The sequence below is a fragment of the Onychomys torridus genome, chromosome X (assembly GCF_903995425.1).
Source record: "Onychomys torridus chromosome X, mOncTor1.1, whole genome shotgun sequence".
In the NCBI taxonomy this organism is placed as follows: Eukaryota; Metazoa; Chordata; class Mammalia; order Rodentia; family Cricetidae; genus Onychomys; species Onychomys torridus.
The window spans coordinates 122,681,585-122,703,742 of NC_050466.1; the positions used below are offsets into that span (position 1 = coordinate 122,681,585).

The 22,158-nt window shown below is 45.1% G+C and overlaps 1 protein-coding gene across 3 annotated transcripts in view; it reads left to right on the forward strand.

Annotated features, from left to right (window-relative positions):
* The window catches only part of Frmpd3 (FERM and PDZ domain containing 3), a 156,662-nt gene that overhangs the window by 56,226 nt on the left and 78,278 nt on the right, over positions 1-22,158 (forward strand). For 2 of the 3 annotated variants that reach the window (XM_036174266.1, XM_036174265.1), the window contains exons 2-3: positions 17,809-17,963; positions 21,985-22,087. In XM_036174266.1, the coding sequence (XP_036030159.1) occupies positions 17,816-17,963; positions 21,985-22,087 (251 nt within the window). In that variant the 5' untranslated portion in view covers positions 17,809-17,815. Of the gene's footprint in view, positions 1-1,773; positions 1,781-10,368; positions 10,372-17,808; positions 17,964-21,984; positions 22,088-22,158 lie in introns of those variants that run through there. The other variant, XM_036174264.1, reaches the window with a different exon arrangement.

A 22,158-nucleotide genomic window follows, 5' to 3' on the forward strand; every position in this document is an offset into this window, starting at 1 on the left:
ATCCCCACCCCAAGCCCCCACGGATTCCTTCTAGTTGCCAAGAGGCCCTCGGGTCGGTTCGCTGTGCCACGGACCAGGAAATTGCAAGGCAAGATGCATGCGGGGCAGAGGATGCCGATGGCAAAGTGGCGTCAGGAGCGGGGAAGTTTTCCTGCTGAGGGTGGGGGGCGAGGAGGGGGGAGCGAAGAGGGTGAAGAGAGGCTAAAAGAGCAGAAAGCTGTAGGTGAGGGCAGAGCTTCTAGGTGTTGGAACTCAAGCCCCCTGCCAGCAGCCAGATCCTCCAGGATCCTCTCCAGGTGAGAGCTTTGGTCTGCGAGTTCATCGGGGAAAGATCTGGGCTTCTAGCCCCCCTCCTCTGTTTCCCAGGCATAGTGGCTAGGTTGCACTCCCGGGGATCTTTGAACGTGGGGGAGGGTACACAGAGGATGCTGATTGCTTTGTGGGGAGGGGACAGCTGAGACCTCAGTGTTCTCCAAGCAGAGTCAGGCTAAGGAACATGACCACTGTACCCACCTGGCAGTATATTATTTACAGACATTTCATCCATTAGCAAGTGAGAACAGACAGGAACATACCTGTCACTATTTTCTCTCAATTGTGTAAAATTCAGAGGGTGTCAGGTCTGAGATCACAAAGACCTGTCTCCCGTCTGTTTTTCCATCCTTAGCTACATGGGTTAGATTCACTAAGCTCTCAACCTCTCAGTAATAACAAGTCATATGCAATAATAACAACACTAGCTGTCATTTCTTTGGAACTTGCTATATGCCAGGCACAGTTCTAAGTACTTTACATGCACTATTTTATTTAATCGTCACAAAAATCCTGTAGGGTAAATACTAATATTATTCATATTTTACAAAAGAGGAAACTGAGGCATAGAGAGGCCTTCAAGGCCATGGCCCAACAGCTAGTGAAAGGCAGACCTAGGATTTCAAGCCACTCTTTCTTCAAATACATCCCCATTGGTACCTACTGGAAATACGGTGACAAGCAGACTTTAATGAAGTAATTAAAAAAAAAAAAAAAAGACAGGTTGATTTGCCTGTGGCGAAACTTATTTTAATTCTATAGTTCTGAAGTCAGGGCCTAGTCCTAATGAATGTTGAATCAATTTTTCAAATCTCCCCCAATTACCAACCGTGGAGAAAGACGAACAGTGGGCCAGAACAACACAGCAGATCCTATTACTTGATGGCCAATGATAATAATAACTGCTAGTGGAGCCTATAAGTGAGCACTTATTTGCCAGTATGTTTCATGCATTAAATCTTTGTATAGGTGTTTTGAAGTGAGCCCTATGGTGAGTCTCACTTTATAAAGGAATTGAGGCTTAAGAGTTGGGCTTCTAACCTAGATCCAAAAGCTCCCAACCCAGAGCAAGCTGTAACCACCCCTTGGCAGATCTGCGCATGAAAACAGGGGTTTGTATTTAATGTAGTCCTCCAGCTCTTTGCCCAGAACTCTGCACCATGTTTCTCATTTCCCAGCTCCTTTTACACTAAAGACAGAATCGCATAGATTGGTGGAGAGCAGGCTTCCAGGAGAAACTAGAGTGTTCTGGATGGATTTGGGTTTTGTTGTTGTACAAAATGCCATGCCTGTAACATCAATAAGTTGTAATGCTTTATAGGTTTTATTAATTAAACAAGTGTCTGGTTTGCTGGCTTGGAGTTATTCATCCGATATTATGGCTCTATCTGAGTACCACTGTTAGGAGGTAATTTTTAAAGAATATTTGCAGTGATGGACAAAACTGTATCACCTAAGGAGGAGGAGGGTCTTGTTTTGAAACTACAACTTTAGTAGCAAAAGCTGCAGCCTATATATGCATGATATTATTTCTGTGCCCCCTTCCCAGCATGATCCCTGTACAGTGAAACCTACACATAAGGCATGATCCCTGTAAGGTGAAATCTACATGTAACAAATCCCTTGAGGCTGTTCCTGGGTCATATCTAACCCTTCAATAGAGTCCTTTGTAATTTCCTACTATTTCCGCAGCCCATTCAGAGAATAGCATTGAATAGACCGTCTTCAATATGGACAACTTAGGGTGTGTGAGCTCCGTGCCTTTGGTCTCTGGGACTATGGCTGGATCTTACTGAACCTGCTGTCAGCCTCCCTTTCCTACTGCTCCAGGAGGGGAGCCTTCCATGGGCATGAGAAGTCTGCTGCCAAGCCGGTGTTTGCAGGGCTCCGGCTCTCTGTACTCTCACCAGAGTCCATTGCATCACTTCATAAAGCTACATGAAAGGAGTCAGTGGGGAACTGTGCTCAGATTAAAGTTTTACTTGAATTTATTCTGTAATTTCTTCTAACTGCAGTGACTTAAGTACCCAGAGGTCTCCCTCTTTGCTGACTCTTCCGAACTATTCATTTGCGGTCACATTTGACATTCCTTTTCTGGAATATCCTTCTCAGCTTCACCACTCTGCAAGGGTAGGGGAGATCTGCTGGGAGATACCTTCTTCTGGGTTCCCACAGCATCCTCTGATGCCCTCTGTGCAGCCAGGTCACATGTAGTTTTGTGTTTGTTTACATACCCATCTCCACATTAGACTGGAGGGATAGGCTGGGTACATCGTAGATGTACGGTAGATTTTTTGAGAGCATATACAAATGAAGTAATGAGTTAATGCTATCCAAAACCTACAGAGGAGAGCCCTTCATTCGCAGCAAGGGACTATGCTATCCTTTCCTTTATAAGCTGAACAGAAAGAGAAGTTGCACTGTTCCTCAAGAAAGCCCTGGTTCTGTGAGGTTTAATCAATCAAAACAAAATACACTATAATGTCAAAATCTGAAGGCTTTGGAAAGGGCTTTCTTGGTTAATAAGCTATTCAGGTCCAGTAACTAAAATTTAGTCCTCAAAAATTATCATTTATCTACATTGTTTTAATTGAGAATTCATGCAATATACTCTAATCATGGTTTCCCCTCCCCATCTCCTCCTAGATCCTCTCCACCTCCCCACACATCCAACTCCACTCTTCTTTCTCTCTTTAGAAAACAAACAGGCAGATTAAAAAGAAAGCTAAATATAAAATAAAATAACAGAGAAAAAGCTCAACAAATAAACACACACACACACACACACACACACACACACACACACACACACCCCAAAAATCCCCACAAAATTTGAAATTATATGTACAAAAGACCAGTGAGGACTTAAAAAGTGCCCAAACAAAGTAATATTAATTAAATTACAATTAAACAGCTTATTGGTCAGGGATGGGGGTATATGCCCTTTTCCCCTCTCAGCACCGGGGCCCCATATGAACCATTGCAGACCCTGTGCATGCTGCCACAAACTCTGAGTTCATATGTGTGTCTGTCCTGCTGTGTCTAGAAGACATTGTTTCCTTGCTGTCTTCCATCCCCTCTGGCTCTTACAATCTTTCTGCCCCTTCTTCTGCAAGGTTCTCTGAGCCCTGAGGGGAGGGATTCGATAGAGACATCCCATTTAGGACTGAGTGTTCCAAGGTCTCTCACTCTCTGCATGTTGTCCAGTTGGCGGTCTCTGCATTTGTTCCCATCTACCTAGTTTCTCTGATGGTGACTGAATATGATTACCTATGGGTATAGCAGAATGTCATTAGGAGTCATTTTATTGATGTGTTCCCTTAGCAAGACAATAGAATTTGGTTTTCCCTAGGTCCGTGGTCTACCTAGTCTCAGGTTCTTGACCACCAGGGCAATGTCAGGCACAGGTTTCATCTCATGGAGTGGGCACTAAATCCAATCAGATAGTGGTTGGTTGGTTAACCCCACAATTTTGTGGCACTATTGCAGGAGGGTCACCATCGTAGATAACAGGTTTTGTAGCTGGGTTGATGGTTACCTTTCTCCTCTGGTAGCATGCAGAGTATCTTCCAGTACCATGAACACCAGTCAGTAGGGGTAGGCACCAGCTCAACATTGCCGTGTTCAGTGAGTTGTATAGGTGTTATCCTCAGCAATAGGGCCTTACCATCATTTTGTGGAGAGTAACCAATAGCCTTGGCAATAGCCTGAGTTGTTTGGGGATTCCCATGAGACACCTTTGGCCAAGACTTAACGAGATATAACCTACTCCTGGTACTGGAGGGTTCACTTGCTGGAAGATGTCTAGTTGGGGGCATTGTCTCTCCATTATTTGGTGACACCTTTTAGCTTTCTTTCTTGTATGTATATATTTTAAGAAGCTTCTACTGCAGTAGGTTCTCAAATGGCCCTTCATATGCTCCTCCATGTTAGTTGTTCCCCCCTGTATTTCCCCTTTACCTCTCCTCATGCGATCCTCCTGTTCCAGTCTGTGCCCTGTCTCTCCATAACTATATGTTCTATTTCCCCTTGCTAGGGAGTTCCTTCCTTCCCATCTAGTCCCTAACTCTGTGCCTAACCTCTGTGGTTCTGTAGATTGTAGCCTTTGGCGGGTATTTTCTGCCTGTCGCTTTTATTCTTAGGTGGGGTGTTCATCAACCTCACTTTTCTTTTCTGACCCCAGTTCGGGGAGGACTTTAAAATTCCGTCTTCTCTCTCAGCAGGAAGATGCAATTAGGCAGAATAAAAGGTGTCTCATTGTCCTGAGGCTGCAGTTAGCATCTCTGGACACCTCCTGGCAGGGTGCTATGGGGTAACCAGGCCTCTATTCACATCCTTTCCTTTGTCTAGTGGCTTCTTGACCTAATTCCTGCCTTAGATCTGGGGTGGACTGATTGAATAGGTCTGAGCTGACACAAGAGAAGGAGCACACATCAGCCTGGTGCCTGTTGGTCCTAAGTCCTAGGCTGAAGATACCCATTTCAGGCATCTAGGCAAAGCACCAGGGAAGATGTACTTTACTGCCTTCTCTGAAGCTCCCTGAGAAAACACTGAGGGGAAAATTCTGTGCCCCTGCAAAGCCAGACATGAGGGAAAGTCTGAGAACGTCCTACTCACTACATTAACTGTAGCCTTTTGCTTTCCTGTTAGCCTGGTACTTGGGTTCATCTTCATGCCTTCGGCTACATATTTCCTGAACTATTTGGTCTCTGTTTGTGCCCTCCCTCTCTGCTGGTCCAGGTCTGGCACTTCCTCCAGGACCCAGCTGCAGTTCTAGCCTTCCCCTCCTGTTTCTGGAAATCAGCAGGGGTGCAACAAGAGCAAGTAAATAACTTGCACGATCCTTGCCAACTCTGAGATTGTCCTGGAGTTGACCAAAATCAGAGGCTGGGGGCATCCAAGGCTAGTGGCTCAGGCTATTGATGCTTAGTAGTCTCATAATGAGGAGGGTCTTGGCACAGTCCAACAGCTGAATGGGCACTCTTTTAGCTTCGAGAGGCTTTGCCCAGAGCCCTGTGCAGTCAGGGCCTGCCAAGCAGGCCCTGGGGAGATGCTGTATGAGTCCTGGGTCTTTGCTGCTGGAGGCAGCTACTTGGGAAATTCCCAGAAACTCCTGACCACACCTGCTCCCTTGTCTGTCCTCCAAGCTTTGTTTATAGTTCAGCCCTTTGCAGACTAAAGGCTGGGATCCAAGAAAATAAAAAAAAAATTTGGGTAGCCAGGGACCCTCTCCTGGCTTGGCCTTTTCTGCCCGAGCTCTATGGCCCAGCCTAGCCTCAAAAACAGTATGCTGAGGGGAACAATCCAGGCCTGCTGTTCCTTTCCCTGCCAACTCTACTTTTCCCATCACGACTATGCCCCCCCTACTTTCTGCAGTTCTCTCCCAGTCCTGTTTGGCTTCTCTTAATCTCCTCTTTCACAACAAAAATCCAGTTGCTGGTGCCTGGAAAATTGGCCTACGTCAGCAAAGTGTCCCGGGCCTTTTGCCCATAATGTTTCCCATTTGTCACTTGTCCACTGTATCTCCATCTGTGAACTGGGTAGGAGCATCATACTGTCAGTCTAGCATCATAGCAATCCTCCTCCCAGAAGAGTTCTGTCCTCTGAAGTGCTCTGTCTGAAGGCCCTCATTACCATATGGCCCTTGAGCAGTGGTGGATGCCCTAAGGGTAACACTGGGGGCAGCTGGCAAGCATCCACAGGACAAGGGAAGAATTAGAAAGGACCTCCAAAAAGCAAAGGTGACGAGAGGTAGTGTCTCCAGTGTTTGCCTTCTCCAAGCCTGTCTTTTTGCCTTCAAGGTCTCCAAGGTCTTATTTCTCCTCTGTCTTGTTGGCATTGCCTCTTTCCCTCTTGGCTCTGGGAGACCCCTTTCCTGCTCGGTTGTCTTCTCTTCTTGATTGTCTTTCCCTTCATTCCTCGTCCCTTTTCCTCCGGCTCAGTCAATCTCTCTTGGCATCCTTCAGAAATACTTGGTGTCATACATGGAGGTGGGGGCTGGGGTGCCCAGGGTTCTTCAGAATGACATGACAACTCCTTCAAGCCCCCATTAATATTTCATTGCTCTAGTTCCCCCTCACTGCCTCAGCCAGTGACAGGTGAGTGAAGGCTAAAATGTATGGATCTCCCTACTAACTCTGCCACAGCTCAATGGCAGCAGCTTCAGATCTTGTGACCCAGAATGCCATATGGCATCAGCCTCACATCTGGAACAGTCCTAACATCTGTCACCAGACTGGCAGGCCCAGCAAGGAGAGTTTAGGAGTATGTCTGGACCTATTAGGCAGCATGTCGGAATCTACTGAATGTGTAACCCCTGAGGAGAAGAGGGAAAGGTGAGGGGGCAGCTGTAAAGAGGGTCCCCTACAGCTTCCTTTCTTCTTCTTCTTCTTCTTCTTCTTCTTCTTCTTCTTCTTCTTCTTCTTCTTCTTCCTCTTCTTCTTTTGATTTTTGGTTTTTCAAGACAGGGTTTCTCTGTTTAGTTTTGGTGCCTGTCCTGGATCTCACTCTGTAGACCAGGCTGGCCTCGAACTCACAGAGATCCGCCTGGCTCTGCCTCCTGACTGGGATTAAAGGCATGCACCACCACCATCAGGCTCTCATGGCTTCCTTTCAGAGACATATTAGGCTTGGTCTTTGACCAAATTACTCCAAGCTCCCAAATATTTGTAGAAGAACAGATGACTTCGGTCACTACATTTTCCCTCTTATGACAAATAACAGTTATCCCAGCCCACTAGGGGAAAGCTAGTTTAGACAATCCAAGAAAAGAATCCAGATACCAACAAGTTTTCCCAAAGATGGTTCTTCAGACTCAACTGAAGAGGAAATTGCAGAGCCATAAAGATCTGGGAAAGAAGAGGGAGTTAGCCCAAAGAAAGTAACCAACTCAGCCACCTAGAGACTCTCAGGAGTGGCTAAGACCATGGTCTCTTCTTACCCAACCCAGTGCTTCTGGCCATTCTGAAAAGATGATTGCATACCCTTTAAAGAAAATTCCTTCCCTATGAGGGAAATTCTGTTCTATTTCTAACTCTCAAAGGACTTGGAGCCCTACTGTCTCTTGTTCCTTCCTGTATTGTAGTCTTGGACTCTTTCTTGAACTCCATTCTCTCCTTACATTGGTCTTTGGCCAGATACATTGAGGAGTGTCTCCTCTGGGCCAGATCCACTGCTGTGATTTGGATATGAAATATATTTCCCAAAGATGCATGAGTTGAAGTACCCAACTGGTGGATCTGATTGGATCCTAAGGTATCTAATCTGATCAATACATTAATACTTGGTAGATTCATAGATCAATGGTTTGGGAGGAGGTATCAATAAAGGCCCTAGTTGGAAGAAGTCAGTCAATGGTTGTATGTGCTGCAAAGATGTGTCCTGTTGTCTGTCCCTTCCTGTGTTTCTGCTTCTTGTTTGCCTTGAGGAGAACTGCTTTGTTCTATTATGTACTCTCCACCACAAGCCACAGCCTCACCACAGGCCTACAAGCAGCATGGCTGACTTTCTAGGAAAGGCCTTTGTGAGGAGGTGATATTTAAGAAGAGAGCTAAAGGATGAAAGAGCATCCATGTGAAGAATGAGGAAAGAGATTTCCTTGAAAGAATGGAGTACCATATGAACATGTACTGAAACCTGAAAAATCATAGACCAAAAATAAGTGTTCCTCTTATTAAATTGTTTTTCTTGGGTATCTATTATAGAAACTAGAGTCTGACCAGTATGATCACCATCTATGAATCTGACTTTCACAGGGTGAACCATAGCCAGTAGCCAGTTGACAATTAATTGCGTGGAATGGGCAGAGATTCTGTGTGCCTCAAAATTACTTCTACTCACTTATGCATTGGTTCACTTGGAAAACAACACTAAGCACCAACTATGTGCCAAACATGTAATAGGTATACTGTTAAACAAAAGAGACCCAGTCCCAACTCATAGGGTTTATAGCAAAATAGCCACAAAACACATAATTACAAAGTGTGATGAGTCTCATGAAAGAAATAACAGGCCACAATAATAGGGCAGTTTACAGGAAAAGCCTTTGTGAGAGAGTGATATTTAAGCATAGAAATAAAGGATAAAAGATCAGCCATGTGGAAAATAGGGAAAGAGGTTTCCAGGAAAACAGAATACCAAGTGGGCTGGCCTTGAGATGGCAAAGAACTTGTTTGGTGTGATGAGAAACTCAACAGTAGCTAATGGGACCATATTGTAACAGTCAATGATAAGAATAGCATTGGGGAGACAGGCATGTGAGCCATGGAAAATAAGTTTCAGTACTGTTTACAAGCAATGGAGAATGTTGACAGGGTTTTCAACAATGGAATGACTAGCTCTAGTCTTGACTCTTGCAACACTTATAAGTGCCAAATTTAGAAGAGGACAGCAGTGACATGGGAAGGCCAATAAGGAGGCAGATGCAGCAATCCACAGGAGAAGTGATGGTGGTTTGCATCAGTGACAGCCATGGAGCCGGAGAGAATTGGACAGACTCTGGATGTGTTTTGAAGTGACAGCTGACAATACCTACTGAGAAATTGGATGTCAGGGATGAAGGAGGAAAGACAGGCTTCAAGAAGGACTTGGGTTTCCAGCTTGACTTGGTGCCATGGACTGAGATGAAAAATGCTGAATGAGGTTTTGGAGGGAAAAAAAAATCAAGAGTTCAGTTTCGGCAATGTTAAGTTTGAGATTCCTGAGATATATAAAAATAGAAATGTTTAAGTCTAAAAGTTTGGGAGCTCCTGAAGAAGAGTGGGTAGAATGTAAGCTTGGAGATTATGGCACTAGGGATTTGGGAGTTAGTACAATACTTGATAATGTCTATGTATGGCAATGAAGTGAGTTCAGTGACAGAAGTTGTTTTCAGTGGCTTCCCCATCACCTATAGATGTTGAATTCACCGATAGTAATATCAAAACTAGGCATGGGCCCACCGTTTCATAACTATTATGAAAACAAAACAACAAACAGAAAAATGAGTCATAGCTAGAAAGAAGTGGTATAGCCATTGAGACATTATGGCCATTCCTTAAAAAAAAAAAAAATTATAAAGTTCTCATACAATCTGGGAAGCCCACTTCTAAGTTGGGTTAATCACTTTTTCATTGCTGTACCAAATGTTTCAGAGAAATAATTTTAAAAGAGGATGAATTTGTTTTCGATCATGGTTCCATAAGTTTCAGTACACAACCAGCTGACTCCACTGACTTTAGGCTCATGGCACAGCAGAAATGCCATGGAGGAAGGGCACGGCAGAGAACAGCTGCACACATCATGGCAGTCAGGAAACAAAAAGAGAAGCGAAAAGGGACAAGATTACATCTCTCTGGGGTACTCCTCTTGTGACTTCTTTACTCATTCAAACAAGGCCCCCACCTCCCACTTTCTACCACTTGCAATAACACCATCACATTATATAATCAGCAAAGGATCAATCCATTGGTTGACTCAGATTCCTGGCATCTAATCACTTTCCAAATAGCATCCAGGCCCTGGAGGTATGAGCCTTTAGGAGAAACAAAACATGGGTTTAATCTCCCTAAAAGTGAAATCAAGGATCCAGCGGATATTTATACATCTGTATTCATAGCAGCATTATTCAAAGTAACCAAATGCTGGGAACAATCAGTGTCCATCAACAGAAGAATAAAATGTGGCACATACATAGAATATGATTGAGTCTTAAGAGGAAGGAGGTGCTGACACAGGCTACGATATGGATGAATCCTGCAGACGTTCTACTCTCTGAAATATGCCAAACACGTAAGTTTCTGTTTGTGAAGAGGAATGCTTTCTGGAGATGGGCAGTTGTGAGATTTGCAAAACAATGTGAGTGATTTTAATGTCACAGAACTAATTGTACAAGTAAAAATGGCTGAAGTTATAGATTTCATGTTATGTATATTGTACCAAGATTTCTTTTTTAAAAGATTAGAGGGGGAGATCACATATGATTTGGAACAAAAGTTCTCAGTGACCTTGGGACCTACCTAGAAAGTCTACAGGTAACACTGAAAAGGGAGGAAGGCTGGCAACAGGCAGGTTCCTCAGAAGGTGGGGGCATTTCAGAAGAAAGAACTAGTGGCATAGAGAGAGCACTGGTAAGTCCAGAAGGCCTACCTCCCCTGCAGGTCCTGAGCGACTGAGAGAGAGAAACAAAAACAATTTTCAAAAATAAGCAGTTTCTACTTGAAAATGAGGGCCTAGGGGCTAGACAGATCCCTGACAAGCAGACAGATAGGGAAAGGGGCCATGTGGTGGGTATTGTGTTCCCTGAAATATTGTGTGTTCCCCGAAATAAACATATCTGGGGTCAGAGAACAGACAGCCACTAGAACAAAGCCAAAAATGGTGGCTAGAAAATGGGAAGAGTAAGCCATAGCAGAAGTTGGGCAGTGGTGGTGCACGCCTTTAATCCCAGCATTTTGGAGACAGAGCTATCGGATCTGAGTTCAAGGCCACTTTAGAAACAGCTAAACATGGTGACCCACACCTTTAATCCCAGAAACCCAACCTTTAATCCCAGGGAGTGGGGGCAGAAAGAGAAAGGTATATAAGGCGTGAGGACCAGGAACTGAGGAGTAAAGCATGTAATTAGTTAAGCATCTGGTTGGTTAAGTGTTCAGGCTTTAGAGCAACACAGTTCAGCTGAGATTCATGTGGAGGAGGACTTAGAAGCTTCCAGCCTGAGGAAAAAGGATCACCTGAGGAACTAGCAATGTGAGATAGCCATGGCTTGTTCTGCGTCTCTGATCTTCCAGCATTCACCCCAATAACCTGCCTCGGGTTTGAGTTTCATTAATAAGAACTTTTAAGTTTCCTGCTACAGAGCCACAGGTACATAAGAAAGACAGCGAACTTCAGAGCTTTCCTCACCCTCCTGACTAGAGAAAGCCCTGGTGGATTTTTCTTCTGTCAGCTGAGTTCCCCACCCGCCTCCAGCTGACCAGTCCTAAGTATGTTTACCTGAAGCCATGCGCCTGCCAGTTCAACCCTTCTTTGACTAAGCTGACCAATCCATAATGAGGAGAGGGGGAACCGTCCAAGGCAACCGAAAGCACTTCAAACTTCAGGAGGGGGCGGGGCTTGCTTTCTTCATTCCCCACCCACTTACACAGCAACAGAAGGACAGGTGGGAAAGAGCTAGCCTCAAGGAATAACCAAGTCTCCATTTGGAAGGAAGATGAAAGGCCGTTTCAGAAGGGAAATTGGGAGTACAGGAGAGTATGCTGTTGACTAGGAGCTTCCAAGGCCACAAAAGAAGGGTAGTGTTAGATCATGGATGGGCCATTACAGTAAACCTCTCTCAGCCAATGGCTTCACCTTCTGCAGTTTTAATTACCTTCGGTCAGCTGAGGCCCAACACCACCAAGTGAAAAATTACAAAAGTAAACAATTCATACCTTCAAAATAATTTTTACTGTAGTACTGTCTTGCTGGTCTGTTGCTGTGAGGAGACACCATAAGCAAGGCAACTTATAAAAGAAAGCATTTAATTGGGGGCTTGCTTATAGTTTCGGAGGATGAGTCCATGACCATCATGGCCAGGAGCATGGCAGCAGGCAGGCAGGCATGGCACTGGAGCAGTAGCCCAGAACTTACATCCTGATTCTCAAATTGGAGGCAGAGAGAGAGAGACTGGGTCTGGCAAGGGCTTTTGAAACCTCAGAGTCCACCACCAGTGACAAACCTCCTTCAACATGGCCACACCTCCTAATCATTCTCCAAACAGTTTCACCAACTGGAGACCTGGAGACCAAGCATTCAAATATAATCAAATGGCCCGTTACAAGTACTTTGCTATAGTCAGTCTTTTCTTTTGTTTTCTTTTTTTAGTCAGGACTCTCACTGTATACCCCAGGTTGGCCTGAAACTTGTTACATAGCCAGGCTGGCCACAATTTCCCTGATCCTGTAGCCTTAACCTCTGGAGTACTAGGATTATAGATGTGCACCAATAAACCCATCTTCTCTTTTATCTTTGTTAATCTTTTACTGTGTCTCACTCATTAAATCAAACTTTATCATAGGGGTGTACATAGAGGAAAATAACCACAATATATAGAGAGTTTAATATTCTCTTTGATTTAAGGTAACCTTGGGTGGAAGGGTTGTCTTAGAATACATCCTCCATGAATAAGAGTTGGCCAGTTCTGTGCCTAGCATCCCTGATGTTGCTTACTGGTGTGGTGCCTTCAAAGACGTCTTAAAGATAGGACTAAAACAGCCTTCAGTTCACTTGGGAAGGAACAGTCCACGGAGCTGACCTCACTACATTTGGAGAATCCGCTAGGTTCATAGGTTCCTGGCAAAAATCATAGAATAACTGGCAGACCTGGGTTCAGGTTGCAGTTCCACATGGCTCCTAAGTATATATTCTTTAGCAGACTGTATGATCTCTCTTGTCAAATGTTTCCTTAACTATAAAATAGTCATGGTACTGCCTAGCTCAGAGGGTTTCCATAAAGATGTGGGGAGGGTAATACGTGAATAGACCCTGGAACATGGTAAGTCCTCAATAAGCACCTAATTCTGTTACTTAGCAGTATCCTTCCTTTCAGCATTTAACTACCTGACTTCCAGATGTCTCTAGTCCTGATTCTTCAGTAGGGCCAAATAAATCCTTATCTTTCTTCTCCTTGCCCCAATGTGACCTTCCCTGTCTCATTTCATAAATATTTCAAGCTCTCCATATTCATTCCTCAGATATATCTGATTCAGCCATCCAGAGCTTTGTTTACAAAAATTAACGTGTCCATGATAGGTGATAATGGGTTTTTATTCATTTGGTTTTCAGTATTTTTGAAACAAGGTCTCATATAGACTAGGCTGGCCTCTGTAGCGAAGATGACCTTGAACTCTTCTTGATCTTCCTGTCTCTTTGTCCCAACTCCTGGGATTACACATATGTGCCACCACCCCTGGCAACAGTTATGCTTTAACTGGGACCTTCCACAGTGCAACAAAACAGAATAAAAGCACCAAAGTAGTCTCCCATCTGACTGTGATCCTCCCGTTGTCTAAGGATAATGTCCTTGCATCCCAAATTATAGTCAGCAGTGGCATCACCCTGGAATAGGTCAGAATGTCAGAGCTGACTACAGACCTGCCACCTCAGAATAATTTGCTAATACCCCCACATGAGCCGTGTGCACATTAAAATTTGAGCAGCACTACACAGTAAGAAGATGCTGAAAGGAGAGGTGAGAGCACCTTTAGAGCTTTACACCCAGAGGAGCTATCTCAGAGCTCTGGAGATGGGGCTCCTGTTACTGCCACCTGGAATCCATGGCATCTCATAGGTACCCAGCTGCGTGTCTGCTGTGCTGGATCTTTGGAGTTTCCAGGAGAGTCGGGCTCCAGTTACTGGAATCAGAGGGCTAATTGGCGCCACATGGCTCCAAATCCTGCCAGTTTCAAGGAGAATGACAAGACTCCCCAAGGAGCCAACCAAATGTAAAGAAAAAGAGCCAAAGGCAAGGAGGGATGGAGAACTAAAAGCCAGCGCCTGGAAATGTAACTGTAACATTTTACTTCTCCTGCCCCAAAGCGCAGAAAGATAGAGCATTAGCTCCGAACCATTTCATTGCCCTGTCACTTCATCTGTCTTTAGCCACATCCTGCCTAGCAACAGTTGTTAGCTTGAACTCCAGCTCCTGGTTTCTCTTTGGTGAGTGATGGAGGTCAGGTTAGTCCACAGAGAAATCAAAGCATTCAAATGGAGTCAGATTGTCTGATGGTTTGGGCCAGGAAATGGGCTGCGCAGCTAACAAAGGAGCAGGGTGCATTGTGGTGCTGTCTCTTAAAAAGAAAGGGTTTGGGAAGGCTCCAAAGCTGTGTGGCTCTGAGTGAAGGTTCATTTTCAGCTCCCTTTCTCTGTTCCTCTGGCCACCCTGAATAATGCTACCCATAATATTGTCACCTCTACATCCCTACGCTATACTTAACCTTCTAAGTGCTTCTCTTCTATAGCCATGATGATCTCATTTCATTCTCCCAACAACACAAAGTGAACAGGATCAGAGACAGGTTAATTATAATGTGTGCTGAGCATCCAGGCCTGGCCAGGACATGACATGTTACCATTCACAGGGTTGGAGCCAGCTTGAAATGGAAATTCTGGGTGATAAGGGGTCCAGGATTCTGAAAGCATATAGCTGATGGTGCTTGGGTTTGGGGACTTTCCAAGGAGATTTGGCTCCAGCTAGATCACGGATGTGCTCAGCCTCTGTGGGTATCTGCTCCTACCTTGAGGGCTGGGGGAGGAGCAGTCACCTCACTCTTTGACAGGACAGATAGCAGCTGTGAGGAGATAATGGATGTGAAAGTACTTTTTCTCAAATGAGGTAATAGGTGTCAATATGCAAAGAAGCACATGGACCTAAAAGGTTGTTACTATGAGGCAGAAGGAAAAGACCAGAACTTTTTCTTGGATCACTGAATGAAGAGGGCCACCCTGGTATAGGATGAGCAGATACTTTAGAGACATTGTGTAGAAAAGGGGACAGAATGAAGGTGCTATATGCTTGGGAGCAAACAGCAGAAGATAGCAGATGCCAGAAATAAAGCAATGGGGAGCTCATGAGCTTTGGCTGCTTCATAATTTGTTCAGGGTTACCCTGTTTGGAGAGACCAGAAGCCAAATGTCTTTCAAAGTCAAATTGCCTAGTTTCCCCAGGAAGGCAGTCACGTGCCCCCCTGGACAGCTGAGATCCTCTCATCCATCACTGCTTGCCTCCAGTGTCCCTCTGAAGTCTCCAGACACTTAGCAAATTTCAGAGGGACTGGGCTGCAGACACTAAAAGATGCAGACCTTAGGAGGGAAGGAAGACATTCCATTGGATTATCAAATGGCCCCCCATTTGGGGGTGGTTGTTAATAGAGGTGTCTCCCTTGACCCAAGACATGTGGGAAGGCCTAGGCACTGAGAGGCATCAGATACTTGTAGAATTGAGAAGGATCCAGCTAGGGACAGTTAGTCTAGCTCAGAAACAACCCTAATAAGGAACAAAATGTGATTCGATTTCACCTGGCGACATACCTTTTATGGCGGAGAATAGCTGGGTCGCCTGCAAGAGAGAGCTTGGGTTCCCATCTCTCTCCACAGTGTGCCTTTTCCTGGCCTACCTAAACCATTCCCACACCCTCCATGGCACCTTCTCCAGCTTTGCTACCCTTTCCTCTGAATATACAAGGTTGATTAGTCAAGTTCATCTACTGTTCTCAATCATACTCTAATTCCTGTGTGCACTGGACCTTTGTCTTTTCTCTTCCAGCTAGATTGGTAGCTCTTCGTAGCCAAAGACCTAGAGCCTCTCAGTGTCCTCAAGGGCTCTGGACTGCCTGAGTAGGCATTCAATAAATACTCGTTGATTGCCCCCATGTGAGTCAGATGCATAAAGCAAAGCATGTCACAAAAGGCTTTCGGCTTGTTGGTTGCTCTGGCTCCAAGAGTGACTGTTTTAATCAGTACCGGTGGTACCTCAAGGTCCACTGAAGGCTGAAGTGTCACAAAAAGCGGAGGGAGGGAACATCTGGATAGTGGTTGGGATAGGAAGGTGAGTACAGGATAGTAAAGGATACTTCCATGGTATACCTGCAGTCTCTTTGCTTCCCAGGCCAGGGGCTGTGCAGCCCAGCAACTTCTCAAGCATCCGCCCTGCCCTAATGGGCATCCACATCAGCACCCAGTTCAGGGCATCCCGGGAAGAGGCTTTTTATCGTCCTTGAGACTAGGTGCTAGAGACAAAGGCTCAATGGAGTAGCAACCTCAAGGCTGAGGCAAGATGGTAGCCCAAAACAATGTTCTCTGGATCCTTTCAATGCTAAACTTATGCCTGCCAGCAAGAAGAGAAGTCAGAAAAGCACCTCAGGTCATCCCCAAAGATACCCTGTACCCCCAAAATACCTATTCAGAACAACAGCCAAGCCATTTGTCTTACTAGGGTAGGAAAATGGGAGGGAGCCAGCTTCTAAAGAAGCCAGCTGCCTTCTAGAGACTTCTAAATTTGCCCCATACTACTAGCATCCACCTCTCCAAGGGGTGAAAGACAGTCTCCAGACCACATTGGGTACAGCTAGAGTATATGTGGGTGATTCATATCATCCCTGGTCTGGTATGATGAAGACAGCTGTGGGGTCTTTGCTAAATTATCATTTATCTTTCATGTAATTACTCCAAATCTCACCTCCCCCACAAATAGTCTAAAGCTCAGCTCTAATTAGTTGGTTCCTAATAAACAACCCACCTGCCACTGAAGTATTTGGAATTCTTAGCTAGTCACAGCTGCATCACTCTCATAGTGTCAAAGCCCCCCACATCTTTTACAAACCTTGTACTAGTTGAATTAATTAACTCCTGGTCATCTGTTTCGAAGAGCCCTGTTTTAGAGAACAGATATATTGAGGTAAGGAACCTAGGCTCCTCTGTTATACCTGAAAGCCTGAGGGTACTGGAACCAAATACCCTGCTAAGATTCTGAGTCTCTTGGTTCTGGTCCTCTCTTTTCCATCCTTGCCTACTTTGTCCTTATTCTAGACCATCATTCCCTGTTTTACTATCTCCCTTATCCCTGGCACCCATTGTCCCCACAAACTTCACTTTCCTTACACCCCCACTACTCAGGTCTCTTCATCCAAATGCTCCACCTGGGCCTATCTGCCTGAAATATGCCTCACCTTGGCCCTCAGTGTAGAATGTTTATACAGCTAGCTCTGTGTAACTGCTCACCTTCTGGAGTTTAAGTTGTAGGTATTGAGAGAACAATATGGAATATCCCCCAGGTGTGAGGGAACTGTTCCCTCTTCCCCAGCCTCAACTGAGTTTCAGATCTATCAGCTGCCTCAAGAAGATGCTCCCCTTCTGGCCCACAGGAGCCATTTTCCAGCTGTCCCATTAAGTGAAATAAGTTGGCATTCTGTACAATTGTGTAAAGTAATGGTCCTGAACATTAGCATGCTTGTTTATATATGCCACCTAAATAGTTCCTTTTTATATATCACCTAATAGACATTAAAGTTTAAAATTGTACAAGGACTTTGTGAAGATGCTCCTCATTCTGGAATGATTTCACATTTCCTTTCCCACTTATTCGCCTGCTTTTGTGGTCTGTTCCCTGGGGGGTAGCTTCCTTTAGGGAGTTAATAGCCAATTAAGATAGGTGATACCAGTTAACTTCAGAACAATACATTTGCATGTAGGCTTCTTCTAGAGTCCCAACATCATAGAGAATGAGTGTGACTTGCAATTCCCATGTCACCAGTTTCTCCTGAAGACAAGCAGCTTCTCTCCACTAGCTCCCTCTTACTCCAGTATGAACTAACTACGAGGTAGTCATCGATTCTGCTGGTCCCAAAGCATGAAGGAAGTGAAGCTGTGATCTCCCAGGTGTCATAGCCAGAACCATAACTGATGTCCCTCCCATCAGTTTGATGGCTTTGAGGCTTAGTTCCCTTTGCATCTTGTTTTGCTCCTATCTTCCCCTCCCCCCAGTCATGTGATGCCAGAAGAGAGCGCAAATGATATGGAATGTGTACAGCTGCCAGCAGAGACACTGCGACAAGTGACCATTCACCGAGACCCTATTTATGGCTTTGGCTTCGTGGCTGGCAGTGAGAGGCCTGTGGTGGTTCGATCTGTGAGGCCAGGTAGGTGTCCCACAGAGGGTACCCCCAAACCCTGGCTTTTTGTCTTCAACACCTACATATATTCCCAGAGAGCAGAGTTTCTAACTATATGGGCTTACTAAGTAGTTTACCAAGCGTGGATAAAGATTTGTCAGCTAGAAACAAACCATCCAGGTGGCTTGGGGCCTGAGACAGAGGAATTGGGGCGGGGGGAATCTTCCCTTTGCACAGAACATGCGTAGGAGACACATCATACCTTGGATGAGAAAGTACCATTCAGTTTACTTCAACGAGTATTTATAGAATGCCTACTCCAAGCCCAGCAGCGCTGCAGGAAAGCACAAGACACAGCTCCTGTCCTCAAGAATCTGGGGCTCAGTAAATAAAGCACTTGCTGTACAGGCCTGATGACCTAAGTTTGATCCCTGGAATCCACATAAATGTGGAAGGAAAGAATCAACTCCACCAAGCTGTTTGTTCTCTGACATCTGCACATGGACAATGGCATGCAAGTGTGCATACTCACATCTCTCTCTCTCTCTCTCTCTCTCTCTCTCTCTCTCTCTCTCTCTCACACACACACACACACACACACACACACACACACACACACACACACACACAGAATCTGATCCCCAGTCTATGGATACTATTCATGAGATAGATGAGCTAGTGAAGACCAGAATTAGGATTGGGACTACTGATAGGATGGGAAAACAGAATGAACTGTCTGAAGGCCAGCCTGGCAGTAGCAAAAGTGCCCATTAACGGAGCATCTCCTAAGTCCTTTATTTCATCTTGTCTAGTTCTCACAGCAAAGCTAGTAAGGTAAGTGGCATACAACAGGGTCGTTCCACTAGGAAGCAGCTGGACAAGAGTTTGCTCAGAGCCTGTTTGAGTTGGTGAGAGGCAAGCTGGGCTTGAAAGTGACTGCATGGGAAAAGGAACAAGCACCCCGCCCGCCCCGCATGTCTGAAACCCTGCCATTGTGAGTGAAATGGAGCCAGAGCAATGTTGTGTTTGCATTCGCTGTGCATTGACAGGAAAGGGCTTTATTCCTCACTTGCTAGGCCCGAGGCTTGAGATGTCTACAACAGTTTCTCACTTAGTCAAAAGGAGCAGCAGAGTACAAACTGGTCTTGCAGAAATTTGATGAATTTTGTTATCCTCAAAGGAAAAGGGAAAAAAAAACATTTTTTTTCCTGTAAGCTCTCTTCAACTAGAGGGCACAAGCAAACAAAATTCAATACAGGAGTTTGTGGATAACCTGAGGCTCCTGAGTCAGTCATCTGATCAGAAACCAAATTTGTCTTGGGAAGAAGGAATACAATAGACCACCAGAAACCCCCATTTTAACTTAAAAGTAAACAGAATTTGAAGACTGGAAAGAAGTCCTCCCCCATCCCATCCCTGTCCTAGAGCAGAAGGAGGTGAAGGGATAAAAAGAAAAGTCCTGGGGCTGGAGAGATGGCTCAGTGGTTAAGAGTACTGACTTCTTCCAAAGGACCTGGGTTCAATTCCCAGCACCCACATAGCAGCTCACAACTGTCTGTAATTCTAGTTCCAGGGGACCTGATACCCATGCCAAAACACCAATGCACATAAAATAAAAATAAATAAATTTAAAAACCTGATTTGAAAAAAAAAAAAAAAAAGAAAGAAAAGTCCCATGATAGAGCCACAAAAAGCTAGGGACTGCCAGGCCCTACTCTATAAAAGATGGGCTGATCCATGCAGCTACTGGACATAGAGGATATTTGCTCCCATACGAGACCATGAGAAAAGACGAAGTATTCTACAGAGTGTCAGTCATGGCTCCAAAGACCCACAAACCATTTGTGCAAAAGGTAGATCAATATCACCAGTGACATGGACAGGCCCAAAGCCCAAGAAGGAAGTTGGGTTCTGTGAGCTAGGGAGGGAGGGAAGAGGGAAAGGAAATAAATAAAGTAGCCTCCACCTGTTATTTTCATTCTGTTGGCTTTTTCATTTGTTTGTTTTAGAGACAGGGTCTTGTGTAGCCTTGGCTATCCTGATATCAGGTATATAGCCCAGGCTGGCTCTGGACTTAAAGGAATTGTCCTGCCTCTGTCTCTTGAATGTTAGGATTATGGGTGTGCACCACCACATCTAGTTTATGTATATGCAAAACAAGCACTCTACCAACTGAGTTCCATTCCTAGCCAAAGCTAGTTGGTTGTGACAGAAATTGAGAGATGTAATGAAACTAACGGAAGGAACTGTCCCTTCGAAGATCCAACAACCGTCATTTATTCAGTTCTCACCGACAGAGATCAACTATTTGTATTCTTTGTTTTGTTCTGTTTTTGAGACAGGATCTTGTGCAGTCGAAGTTGACCTTTAAATCACTGTGTAGTTAAGACTGACCTTGGGCTCCTAATCCTCCTGCCTCAACTTCCCAAGTACTAGGATTACAGGTGTGGGCCACTTTACCTGGCTTAATCAGCTATTTTAAGTACTATGCATTTATCATCTCATTTATCTTCCCAACATTCTTATGATGTATAGGTACTGTCATTTTCTCAGTTAACAGATAAGTGACTGGGAGATATTAGAAGGCTCACTCAAGGTCACGTAGTAAATTTTGACTGCAGGATCAGAGCCCAGTTCTTCATGACTGTGAAGAATATGATTGTCAACCCTATGCTCACAATTGGTGAAATCACTGAATTGTCATAAGGCCTAGAAAATGTCAATGCTGTTCCATTGGTGACTCCTGATGGCTATTCTGGCTTAGGTCCTAGGGGCTAGAGCCATTGAGATATACTCAGGTGACTTTTTATTTTTGCCCGTGGGATTGAACTCTGTGTATGCTAGGCCATAAAACCTCATGTCTTGACTGTCTTCACTTTTTATCTTGACACAGGGTCTAGCTAAGTTTCCCAGACTAGCCTTGAACTTAGCTAGTAGCCCCAGCACCCCTGAACTTCAGATCTTCCTGTCTCAGCCTTCCTAGCAGTTGGGATTATAGGCTTGCACCATCACTGACATATTCAATATGTATATGTTTGGGAAGTCAATAGGCAGCGCACTTCTCTGTGGAGAGAAAAATTGGAATCTGGCCTTTTTTAAATGGCCACAAATAATAATCAAGGCCAGTTTGAGAGTGGGACATATCATTTAGCTTTTCTTTAGGGTTTGAATCATGCTATATCCAACTTTATTCTCTTTCTGTCTCTGAAAAGCTTTTCACAAGAAAGATAGAAAAAAGGAAGAAAGGGAGGGAGGGAGGGAGGGAGAGAGGGAGGGAGGGAGGAAGGGAGGGAGGGAGGGAGGAAGGGAGGGAGGGAGGGAGGAAGGGACTTTCCTAGAAAGCAGAGGCAGCACCACCTGTGGCACCTCTCTGTCTCTGCCTTTTGCTTTAGCCAAGGCGTTTAGCTTTCCCATAGATCAGTTCTTAACCTCACCATTGGAGATGGGAAGGCAGCAAGCAGATGTCCTGCTGCCTGGGGACCTGTACTTTGTTTACACATTTGGAGGGAATAGCATCTCTCAGTGCTGGAAAAATTTAAACCCTTTCGGTATTAAAATCCATTCCCCTATCTCCCAGCATACGAGTGCCTAAACCATTTCAGAATAAGTACGACTGATATTCAAGTAAGAAGATTGCTTCCCCTGCTCTTGTCACTGTACCACCTCCAGCAGGCAGAAGCCATTCATTTTGCCTAAGTGAACCCCTCAAATGAGACAGAGGTCTTTGTCCCTTTTTAGAACCAAGCAACCAGCCACTTACAGCCACATCTTAGCCGTGGGCCTTTTGGTCCTATGCCCCGTTCTGTGAAAGGGTCTCTACTCCAGTCTTGCTCTTTATTCCTTTGTCCTCCATGGGCAGAAGCCTGAGCTAGAAAAACACTTCTGCCACCATACCTCAGTCTGCATCCTCGGCAGGCTTCTACTGGAGTTCTCTCTCTCCTCTCTCTTTATTGGCTTGACTCCCTCAGGCAATGTGGCTTTTGCCCAGACTTGCACTTTCCCTTGGCAGTACCTCTGAGCCCTCACGCCTCTCTCCTCTCCTCTGCAGGAGGCCCCTCTGAGGACAAGCTCCTGGCTGGTGACCAGATTGTGGCTATTAATGAGGAGGACGTGAGTGAAGCCCCCAGGGAGAGGTTCATAGAACTCATCAGGTAACAGGGGCCTCTGGGGCCTTGACAGGAGCTGAGCAATGCCCCCACCCCTGTCCCATCAATGGCAAAGG